We start from the raw sequence: 12,385 nt of genomic DNA, 5'->3' as shown, positions 1-12,385 counted from the left end.
TGTTTCTGTTTAAGGACTATTTGCACACACACGGGTCCTGTGGTGGAGTTTTGATGCACTTGTGCAGTGTGTATCTTCTTTTAATAATGGAGAGGGGATCTTTTGGACATCCACCTTCCCATAATTCTGTGGAACTCCAGCAATGCTTGCTACATGAACTCCAGTGCCACCTTTTCCTCCCTGGCTCAAACCACAGTCTTCTGTTTCTCTAACTCCACCCCATGTAACTCAGCTAATGAGGTTCCTAGAACTCCCAGTCACTAGATCCCCTCCATCAGAACTCATTTCTCTCAGACACTGCTCAACAATCTCCAGTCTTATCCTCTGCTGCCCACACTTAATCTCTTCTATTGCCAAGGGCCTTGGCTTTACCAAAACACCCACACCTGCTACTTCAGAATCTCAGATAGCTTCCCAGCTCCCTTACCTCTACTTCTTTCCTCCTGTGCTCTCCTTGTCTTTTGGTCCAGACATCAGCCACTTTGCTCTTGCAAGCCATGGCCACACCTTTCTTCCCCCATTTGCTCTGCCCTACCTCCTCCTCTCTGAAGATCTGCTGGGTGAGAGTCTTTTCCTACCACCTTGGACAACGTTCCTTCCTTGTTTCCTGAGCCCAGTGGCCCTTTCCTGAACCCCGAACTTCCCTGGCTACGAGAATAAAGGAAGCAGTGGCTAGAGCAGGAACCAAGGTACACAGTATTGTCAACCCCAAGTGGCTCAGAAGTTTTGGGCCAGGCCTCTGAAAGTCATGTGATTGGCCTTAAATCATGCCTTTTTGATGCTGCTGTTGCTGAAGAAGAAGCAGGGCTCTATTGCTTTGCTTTTTGGATTCTCCAAGATTTCTTTGTCTGAATGGATCCCAGTTCTAGTGCACGTTTGTCTCAAGTGCAGGAAATATCACATCTAGGAGTCTAGCATGTGGAAGTTGCGTCCAGCAGCTGCAGAATGACTGGAACCGAGAGCAACTAGCTACTCACAGACTCATAGACTTTAAGGTCAGAAGGGACCATTATGATCATCTAGTCTGACCCCCTGCACAGTGCAGGCCACAAAATCTCACCCACCCCTCCTAGAATAATCCTCTCACCTATATCTCAGATATTGAAGCCTTCAAATACTTTGAAGACCCCAAGATGCAGAGAATCCTCTAGCTGTGATCTGTACCCCATGCTACAGAGGAAGGCAAAAAACCTCCAGGGCCTCTGCCAATCTACCCTGGAGGAAAATTCCTTCCCGACCCCAAATATGGCGATCAGCTAAACCCTGAGCATGTGGGCAAGACTCATCAGCCAGACACCCAGAAAGTTCTCTATAGTAACTCCTATCATCCCTCCATTGACCTATTTCCCACTGATAATAAATGGTCAATTAGTTACCAAGATCCTGTTATCTCATCAAACCATCCCCTTCATAAACCCATCTAGTTTAATCTTGAAACCAGATAGATCTTTTGCCCCCACTACTTCCCTTGGAAGGCCGTTCCAGAACTTCACTCCTCTAATGGTTAGAAACCTTCGTCTAATCTCAAGTCTAAACTTCCTACTAGCCAGCTTATATCCATTTGTTCTTGTGTCCACATTGGTATTAAACTTAAATAATTCCTCTCCCTCCTACTGTCAGGAGTGGAGCATTTCTGGAAAGAAGAAGACCCAGTACCCTTCTCTCCCCAGCTCCCCCCTACTACCCTGTGCCAGATGCTCTTCCCTTGTTGGTCTGCCCCAACCTCTTTATCATGCTAAAGTGCTGCCAACACTTGCGATTCTGTCATGAGCCTCGGGATAGCTGATATTTTCCTTAAAGCTCCTTCTCCTAGAGTCAAGAGATTGCAGGAAAATCTCAGTTTTCATTAAAAAGAGTGTGTTTCCAGACCACATGGCTACAGGGAGAAGCATGACCCACACGTGTAAATTCAAAAGCTTGTCTCTCTCATCAGTAGAAGTCGGTCCAATACAAGATATTATCTCACTGTCTTTGCCTCTTTTATAGAAACACCTGTAAACACACCATCTAGTTATAAGCAGGGAGATAAAACCAAATCGGTATGTGTCTGAGTCAGATCTGGGCTTTTACACACCTTAAAACATTCTTGGCTAAAAATGTGGATGTGTGCTCTTAAAATGCAATAACAATGTAACTGACGTGCATGTTCTGAAATGTTCGGTGGTGTTGAGAGCCTGGGAATTCCCCAGAGTCTCCCATTTAAAGTAACTTGCTAACATTTTGATCCCTACCCATCATGCTCCTGCATTAAAATGCTCGAGAAAATAAACAAAGCCACAGTACAACTAGAACGTTGCTACTTCACGACAAGCTGCACAAACAATGCAACAATAATGTACAACATATTAACAGCTCGTGACCTTCCACCCCTTCCAGCTTTCCCGTGTCTAAGGGTGAAGATTGCCTTGCAGGAGCACCAGCTCTAGGCAAAGCATCCAAAACTCCAGGGAGCAGCTTGGGGAGGAGAGCGGTTGGTTTTTGTGCAAGCGTGGAGGAAGGAGCCATGTGGATGCATGGAAGGACGGAAAGCGGAAGGTCTAGAAGAGGTAAGATAAAGCATATGCTGTCTTGTGTGATTTTTGTGTAGTATTTAGTAATTATAGACAGTTATTCATGTTTGGTTCAGTTAGGTCCCAAGAAAGAAGGCGAGGATAATAATTTGCTTAAAACAACAACAATGTAGCTATGATAAATATAACAGAAGGTGTGGAAAGCCCAGCACACAGTGAGTGATTTTGTTGGTGTCCCTCACATAGGACAAAATAAACCAGTCCTTTTTTGCCAGAAAGAATTACTTCAGCAATTTTTTGCTTTCCCAGCAAACAGGGAATAAGCTTGATGGAGTTTGTTTTTTGTGATGCAATCTTGACAGTCTCTTCTTTCCTGAGTAATGGCTACCACAGTCAGAACCTGATATTTTGCCACACAAAGATGTCTTTGCACCTAGAATCTATCCTGCTCTTAGTATCTCCACTTAAGTTGTGGAGAAAGCTGTTTTTCTTGAGGAGGGGGGGGGGGGGGGAATAGAAGCAGTTTGGCAGTTTCACTGCAGAACCTAACACAATCTTTTGTTCAATTATGAGCTGGCTTTTTTTTTCCAGCTTGTCAACCGGTTTGTGGTTTGTGTCAGCATAAAAATAAAAATAAAAAAAGCAACATGAAAAAAAAATGTGGTGCAGTTCTCAAAGGAACAAATAGCTTGTATTATTGGTTAAGACTGTACCAACATTAAAAAGCAGACCCTGTGAAGAAACTTTTGAAAGGGTATCATCAGACTGGACCCAAACAGTGGCTGAGGTTAATCTCTTCCAAGGCACAGCTACAAAAGTTGGAAGCCTGCAAAGGGCTTGTGTCCAAAAAAATCAATTTCTAATTTGAAACAAAATCATTTTTGACTAACAGGGGTTCAGGACCCATTACTTTTGCTGTATAGTCTGCTGACATTTCAGCACTTTCTGTTGTGCACAATGAATCCTAATAGTCATTTTATAACATTGCCACACCAATCAATTTAAGCAAGAGAAAACCGTAACAATTCTGCAGAGTTTCAGGAGCAATTTTCACTGATGGTTTTCCTTTTTATTTATTTTTAACCATCAGTCTTTCTTTTCTTTATTTCTAGAAGTACTGCAGTGGTGAAATTGAGATTTTTCACATTGTTTGGAGAAATTTTTTTCTCTAATAGGGGTATTCCTAGAAATTATCTTCCTGTCCACATGCCTCCAAAAATTGTGGCTTCTCCCCTCATCCATCTCATTCTTCTTCAGTTAGTAAAATTACACGCTGCCTTTGCTGGCCTGGGAGTTGAAGGAGTTATTCCAACGTCGCCCTTTTAAGCAAATGTCTTCAAAAGATGTTGGCACTGAGGACACGGAGTGCATGGCAGTTTGACTTACTGCTTTGGCATTTACTGTGGCACCAGAAAGTTAAGAAAAGAGCATTCAAGCTGTAGAACAACCTTGCATCTATTACTGAGTTGGATCGCTTGTTTATCACAAGGCAAATTGCCTAGCACTAATCAGTGAAGTTGAAGTCTTCTGTTTTTAGTGCCTTTTTAATTGGTATCCCTCTGTTACATGTTTGGGTTCCTTTAAAAATCTCTCTCTCTTGCTCGCTCGCTCGCTCGCTCTCTCTCGCTCTTTTTCCTTTTTCTAATTACATCCATGTATGGAATCTACGAGACTCTCATCTCTATGCTAGTTGCTTACTCTTTATCTCCCTTACCACCACTGGTCAAGTGGCACACACTGAGGCTACACTGGGATTTTCCAGGGTTGTAACTTTCTGACTCAGGAGTTCAAACTCCTCTCCCACTTCCCTTTCAAGTGCAGCAAGGTACAGCGCTGTAAAGCACCAGTATGAACCAGGCTCCCAGCGCTGTTAGCTACTCCCCTTGAGGAGCTGGTTAGCAGAGCGCTGGGAGAGTTTAAAGCGCTTTCAGTTTTAAGTATTGCTGCAGCTGCGTTTAAACTTTAAAATGTAGACAAAGCCTTAATTCCTTAACTCCAAATGTTAATCTTTCATTAGGAGTCAGATAACCTATGTCTAAGCAAAAATAAAACCAGGAATATAGAGATTTCTTCCAGACACGGGCCACTATTGGAACATGGGGTTTGCCACACGGCTCAGACCTTCGACCCATCAGGTCTGGAATCCTGTTGGCAGTGGTCAGTCCTTTGTGCTTCAGTGGAAGGAAAACTCTTGATGCCCTGCTACAGTGTACTTAGCCAACTCTCTGGGGACAGGGAAGGAAAACAGATAATATCCTGAGGCTGGAGATTTGATTATGCATAGCTGCATCGTTGTGTGTGGTGTTAATTGGCCACCCAGTACCCTTGCTTGGTTAGTGTACAAAGAACCCCATTGATGTGGGAATGTTGTAACTGGTAGATTTTAAAATGTGTATTACAAGTGCTACCATTTCTCCCCTTTTGTCTGTGTTGTTTGTTTGGACTGTAAGTTCTGTGGGGCACAGACTCTCTCTCTGGTACAGCACTAGCACAGTGGAGTCTCATTTGTAGCTGGGGCCTGTGGGCTTCTTGTAATACAAATAATTATAGTAGTGATCCCCATTCATGTGCCCTTCACACCTGGGTCCACAGAATACATGCGTATCAGAAGGGTAGCCATGTTAGTCCGGATCTGCAAAAGCAACGAGGCACCTTATAGACTAACAGATGTATTGGAGCATAAGTTTTTGTGGGCAAAGACCCACTTTGTCAGATGCATGTGAATATATTTGGAGATCCTGCACGTCATTTTTCTCCCTTCTCTTTGTAACAATCTTTTATGTACTTGAAAACTTATCCACTCATCTTGGTTTTGTCTTCTCCAGACTTAACAAATCCAATTTTTTCAATCTTCTCTCATGCATCATATTTTCTAGACCTTGAATCCTTTTTCTTGCTCTTCTCTGGATTTCTCCAATTTGTCCACCTCTTTCCTGAAACATGACGCTCAGAACTAAACACAGTACTCCAGTTCAAGTTTAATAAGCACAGAGTCGACAAGAATTTCCTCTTCTGTCTTGCTCACAACATTCCTGCTCATACATCCCAGAATGAAGATTTTTGCTTTTTTTCTTTACAACAGTGTTACACTGTTGACTCATATTTAGCTTGTGGTCCAATCTGACCGCCAGATCGCTTACTCTGCAATCATTTCCCACTCTGTAAGTGTGCAGCCGATTGTTTCTTCATAAGTAGAGTACAGTACGTTGCATTTGTCCTCATTAAATTTCCTCCTTTTTTTCTTCAGACCATTTCTCCAATATGTCCAGATCATTTTGAATTTTAATACTGTCCTCCAAAGCACTTGCACCCCCTCCCCTCTCCATTTTGGTATCATCCTTGAACTTTATAATTGTACTTTCTATACCATTGTCTCGATCATTGATACATAGGTATTGAACAGAGCCAGACCTAGAACCAGTGCTGCAGGGCCCCACTTGATATACCCTTCCAGCTTGACCGTGAACCACTGATAATTACTCTCTTCATTGTTAAATTCCTCAGACTTTTCTTTAAGTGAGACTAAAGTGAGTCGCTAGTGGGCCTAAGCAGTCTGCTTCATTTGGTGCTTGTTGAAAAGAGGCCTTCTCTTTTTCCTCTGTCAGTGGGAAAACCACAGGGTGTGTTCAGATTGTTTCCTCTCTGAACATCTAGGTTCTGCAAACCACATCAGACTGACCTTACTGCTCCCATGGCCATTAGCATTATAAACTGTGTGGAGGCCTTAGCTAAAATGGAGAGTAACCTTTCTAAATTACCCAGCTTCCCTTCCACCCGTGACATCTTTAGGATGGAGAGCATGGCTGCATTAGCCTGAGTCTTAGGTCCCTCCATAACTCTGGAGAAGAGCGACGTTTGTGTGAACGAGTGAGCTGGCTCTGCTTGTACAGTGGCTGACATGACTTCATTGTTGATTTCTCTCCTATGCAGCAATTTCCGTCGATGTTTCTTAATTTCCTTCATTATTTCAATATAATACAAATGTGTGTGCCTTTTGGTAGAAATTCTTTAGTTCTTGGAGCAAGAATATGCTTGGTCTTCAGACAGACAAGGCAATCCTCCAGTTCTGTGTCTTTGCAACAGTAAATAGTGTATACTGGTGTTACCAGCAGCAATGTCAGCATATACTACAATCTAACAGCTTGTCTAGTTAAGAGGAATTGGACTGTAAAAATGACTCTTCTAAATATTCCTGCCTTTAGGCCAGAAAACAAAGCTGTCCGTTAGGTTCTCCTCTGCTGGGTTGGCCACTTCACTTAACCATCTTTCAAATTTCCCTTTTTGCCTTTTTCCTAGAGATATAGATCTGTTAGGCAAAGGAAATAGCTGGTTGTATGTTGCTGTAGGGAATCTGGCTTTTAGGTAATTTTGTGTGGCATACACAGCCATTTCCTGTCTGTGTAGGAATGTTACAAACTAGAGATGAAAAAGTCCATATAGGTTGTCTAGTCCATACATCCAGCCAGGGCTAAATGGTTCCCTACTTTGTGTTCTCCAGTGATTTTTCAAATGTAGCTCTTTAGGGATTTGGGATTTGAAACTTTCATTTCACTGAAGGGAAGGCTAATAAATTAGTTAATATTTGCTAAGCAATTTGAAGATGTAAAGTTTAATAAAAACTTGAACTATTATGAGTGTTTTCCCCTCCTCGGCATTTCTTTTCTGATTATCAGCTTGAATTTTCTATTGCTCACTTTTACTCCATGGCTTCTTGGGCCACCCTGAGGATTTTCCCTTCTTTCCAAATATTTCCATGTCCAAAAACGTATGGACTACCATTTTAACCCTATATTAGTTATTTGATCAACCTGAATATGTCTATTTACATTAATCTTTCTTCACAAATGAGTCCTTCTAGGCTCTATTTCCTAATATCATTCTGATACTTTAGTAACCCAAAGGTGGACATAGTATTCTCTGCAGTTTCACCAATACCATTTAAAGGACAGCTATAACTTGTGCACATGTGGCCCTGAATCATATTGATTCTTTTGGGATGAATGTCAGCTTGCAACTTTGTCTACTTTACTGTCTGCTATCATTCCTTAGGGCTCTGTACCTTCATCCCACTGGTTTTTGATTATTCCCCCTGTATGTGTTACCTTTCATTTTTCCAAGTTTAATGTTCCCTTCTCATAACTGTCACCTTTTTGGTGTTTCTCCATCCGTGAGGTATTTACAAACCTGCAATTGTAATGAAAGTGCTGTCTTTCAAGACTACCCCAGTTCTCCAGGATGCTTCATAAATAATTACCAGTGGTTTTAAAAGATCATTAGCTAATCCCCTTTGGCCCTGGACTGTATGAATTTAAAACCCATGGATTTGTAATCTTTAATTTTTTTTCTGCAACCCTACCTTTATCAATCTTTCATCAACAAGTATTGCATATTAACAAGGTCTTTATTAGTTTCTAGTTTTCAATATATCTTTTCTTTGTTTTACTTGTTAGAGTGCATTTCAAAATGTACACTGGCATAACCATTTTAGAATCATCTATTTTGTGTCTCCTCATTTATTAATGGGCCACTTTTTTTCTAGAGATCCCTTTACCTCGATAGATCTGTGCTCCTTTTCTCCCAATGTATTTATAATGTCCTTCTAGCTCACATGTATCTTAATTTATTCAGATTTCTTTGCAGCCCTTGTTTTATCCTTATAAGCACTAGCTGACTCGGGATATTCTCCTCTAATTCCCAGACTACTTCTAGACCTGTCCATATTTTTACACTCAGATCTTTCAGTAGTTCCTCATGAAGCTGTATTGACAACCTCTGCCCTTCTGTATTTTTCTTGTTTAGTGCAGTTAGTCTAATACACCTTGAATGAAGCAGCAGCAGATTCACATGGCGATGATGCAGTCATGGTGGTTTGTAAACTAGATTTCCACCTTGAGCAGCCCCTTGCAGTTCTTCCTTCTGCAAGTTGTCCGACTTCGTAAATCCTTCAAAACTGCATTTTCCAACCTCATTCGTGGTCAGCCTCATGCTCCACTTTCTTTGACCTTGGCTTTATAAGCTGTCAGTAAAGGCATTTCTGACCCCCTCCCCTGCATTGCAGTCATCTTGTTCTCAACTGGTGCAAGTCTGCAAGTCTACCATCTCTTGTTTGTGACATCAAACCAAACAATGTTAAGAATATATCATCTTTTTTTTTCACATTGAAATCTGTTTAGTTTCCTCTCCTCAGCTGTTTCTAAGGGCCATATTTCTGCTTCATATGAGTCATCATCACTCACATGTTGAATGCTCGTATCTTAGTTGTCACACAGACATCCCACATCCCAAAAGTTGCTGAAATGTCATTGATGTGAGACTGATCCAATGTGCGATTTTCTTTGGATACAAAGCCTCCTGATATCAACCAACTATTCAGCCAGATAAAACGGTCCAGCCATTCGGTGTCCTTGCTAACTGCAGGCAGTGCTAGTAGGTCATTGCTTTTCATTTTGTAGGAGGTATGTATAGCTTTGGTATTATCACTTTTGGTCTTAAGCTCCATAGAGCTGCAGTTTTTCACAGCTCTTCCAGCATTAGCTGTCGTTGCTCAGTAGTCTCTCCAAGCAAGTCAATGGCTTCTGCATACTTGAGATGACTCTGTAGAGATTTGACTTTGGCCTCAATCAGTTTTGTCATCAGACAGTCTATTACAATGTTAGATGAAGTGGATGTCCTTGTGATTGTACTGAAAACCAGTGTGTAATACAACTGTTGACCCTCATATAGTTAAGTATACTGCAGTACAGTTCCTCCGTAGGCACACTAAATCCTCTGACACTCCAAACTGGCCTAGCAGTCTCCACAGGTCTGATTGACTGATTGGTGTTCAGTGCAGCTGCAAAGATTTATAAATGCGATGTTACCCTCCTTTTCCAGTAACATTTCACAGCACATATCTAGCATGGATTGTAAATCGACCTGCACGGAAACCACACTGGTGGTCTCACATTTTGGGCTGGAGACAGTATTTCAGTCAGTTCAATAGAGTGATCGAAAACACCTTCTCTGGAGGGGACCATGGTGATAGTCCCCTATAATTTGAGAAAGCTGCAATGATGCAGCCTTTTTCCAATATTCTGAAATGTGACAGATTTCCTAAACTTTTAAGAGAACAATAGTGCCTGTGGATTAAACCTGTGCAATTCTTTAGCAGCTCTGATGAAATCTTATCAAGCAAAGATGCTTGTCCTTTTGTAACTGTTTGACCACAGACATCCCTATTCCTTGAATGCTTCAGCCTTCTCCCACAATGATGTATTAATACTTCCTGGAGCAGTCATTGGGTTACTTTATTTCCTCAATGTTCATAGACTCACAGGGTTGAAAGAGACCTCAGGAGGTCATCGAGTCCAGCCCCCTGCCCAAAGCAGGCCCAACCCCAACTCAATCATCCCAGCCAGGGCTTTGTCAAGCCGAGACTTAAAAACCTCTAGGTGATTCCACTCCCTCCCTAGGGAACACATTCCAGTACTTCACCACTCTCCTAGGGAAATAGTTTTTCCTAATATCCAACTGAGACCTCCCTCACTGCAACTTGAGACAATTGCTCCTCGTTCTGCCGTCCGTCATGTGTTCCAGCCCCCTAATGATTTTGGTTGCCCTCCACTGGACTCTCTCCAATGTGTCCACATCCTTTCTGTAGTGGGGGGCCCAGAACTGGAAGCAATTCTCCAGATGTGGCCTCACCAGAGCCAAATAAAGGGGAATAATAACTTCTCTAGAGCTGCTGGAAATTCTCCTCCTAATGCACCCTAATATGCCATTAGCCACCTTGGCTACAAGGGCACATTGTTGACTCATATCCAGCTTCTCCAACACGCCGGTCATCTGAAGAAGTGGGCCGTGCCCATGAAAATTCATACCACCATCTACATGTTTTGTTAGTTTTTAAAGTGCTTCCAGACTATTTGTTGTGTTTTAAGTTTTTCCTGTTACATACTAACTTGGCTACCCCTCTGGAACTTCTCATCCACTGTAATCCCCAGGTCCTTTTCTGCTGAACTGCTGCTTAGCCAGTCGGTCCCCAGCCTGTAACAGTGCTTGGGATTCTTTTGAGATGTTACTTTCTCAAAGTCTAATACTCTAGTGCCACTGTTCTGTGACGTTTTTCTTGTTTGCTGATTCACCTGGTTTAGTTTTCTTGTGTTTTATTTTCAGCCCCACTAATTGTGCATTAATTGAGATCATTTGTTTCAGCATGCACATCCTTATTGCTATGGGATAGCTTCCTGATGCCATCTGCAAAGTCAGGGTCCTCTGACTTCTGTGTGGAAGCAGTGACTGCTCCTGTTCTGTGGTCTTAATGATGCTTTCTGGGACTGACCTAGAAGAGGGTTGATGTTTGATATATCTTGGCAGTAAGTACAACAGGTTGAACAGATGGAGACAATAAAGCCAGAATAGTGAAAGCCAGACATTCCTTTGTAGCTCTAAAGCCAAGCTGGAGAAATAGAGATCTTGCCCTCTAAACTAAACTTTGAATAGATAACACCATTGTAAAATCAGTCTTACCACATAGTGCTGAAACTTACAGGCTTAAGACATTACTCTCAGAACTCCTAAGTTCTCACAAATAGCTGCCTTAGACAAATCCTTAATACCAGATAGTCAGAAGAAATCATAAGTGAAGAATTCTGGAAGCAGATGAAACAGCAATGGATCGGGCTGGAAACTATGGAATGAAAATGGAGATGGCTAGGTCATACATGGAGGAGAGACCTAAATACATAACAAGACGGGCTTTGATCTGGAACCTCCACGGCAAGAAACGATGAGGCAGACCAAGGATAATGTGGAAATGCACTGTAGAAACAAAATTGAAAACTGTCAGACAACATTGGAAGATGCCACAGCTGCATCAGGGGACCAACAAAGATGGAAGGTAGCAGTGAAGGTCCTATTTCCACATGGTATAGAAAGGCATAAGAGAAAGGAAGAGAGACTGGTTTGCGAACCTGTTTCTAAACATGTTTTATTCAACATTTTAAAGGGCAAGCAAGAGGTCCCTAGTCATTTTTTTAATAGATGCCGCTTTTGCCATGGATGGTGGTGCCAAGAAACTTGATTATCATGTGTAGCCATGATAATTTTAAGAATTCCTTAAGCAGTGATTAACTATTAAGTTGGGGTTTCTTGCCACTCAGTGCCAACACACACAGTGTAGTACCGCTACTGTGACGCTACTGTTCTTTTAGCCACCACCAAAACACTACCGGTAATTACATTTTTTTTATGATAGAACTTGATTGTGAACCCTCAGAACTCTTTCAAATAATGCTGAGTCTCCCTGGCATCCAGAAAACTATGGAAATTCAGTATTAGCTGAAATTCCATCCCTGATTTCTCATTATCACTTCGGCATACATGATGGGCAGCATTACTCGTGGTTCAGAAAACTCTAAAATACTTAGCCACGGTGATATTACTTAATAGTCAAGCTTCTGATTTTTGTGGATACTTGGTGGTTGTCACACATTTCATGTTTGGTTAGGGTTGAGCGCAGTGGTATGGGCAGTCAGAATGTAGAGGCGTGGCCATAGTGGTTTTGACCAGTGGGCCATCTAGGGTAGTATTCTGTCATCTCGTCCTAGTTCTGCCATCGACTTCTTGTGTAGACAAGTCACTTAACTTTATCTATTTAGAAATAGTCCTTACCAGTAATCCTTACCAGCTTCACAAGGGTGCTGTAATGATTGATTTTGGTGCTCTAAAAAAGACGTGCAAAATGTCTACACTTTTTGGGAGGGATGAAGAGAAGGACAGACCAAGAGTTTTGGGGGTTTGGATTCATATATTCGTGTGGTTTTGCTTAAAGGGAAGACAGGGAAAGGTAGCTTCTTGTGAAAGCTGATGAGAGCTGCAGCTGTAAACTAAAATTG

General features: G+C 42.0%; 1 protein-coding gene across 4 annotated transcripts in view; it reads left to right on the top strand.

Moving 5' to 3' along the window:
* The window catches only part of KIAA1328 (KIAA1328 ortholog), a 275,054-nt gene that overhangs the window by 221,947 nt on the left and 40,722 nt on the right, over positions 1–12,385 (top strand). For 3 of the 4 annotated variants that reach the window (XM_075932757.2, XM_089779471.1, XM_089779470.1), the window contains exon 9: positions 2,377–2,546. In XM_075932757.2, coding sequence (XP_075788872.1) covers positions 2,377–2,546 — 170 coding nt within the window. Of the gene's footprint in view, positions 1–2,376; positions 2,547–10,703; positions 10,865–12,385 lie in introns of all 4 variants that reach the window. The other variant, XR_012905002.2, reaches the window with a different exon arrangement.

The sequence above is a fragment of the Pelodiscus sinensis genome, chromosome 6 (assembly GCF_052426305.1).
Source record: "Pelodiscus sinensis isolate ZL-2025 chromosome 6, ASM5242630v1, whole genome shotgun sequence".
NCBI classification, from domain to species: domain Eukaryota; kingdom Metazoa; phylum Chordata; order Testudines; family Trionychidae; genus Pelodiscus; species Pelodiscus sinensis.
Note: the sequence above shows the minus strand (reverse complement) of the source record. Positions and strands in the feature narration are given on the sequence as shown.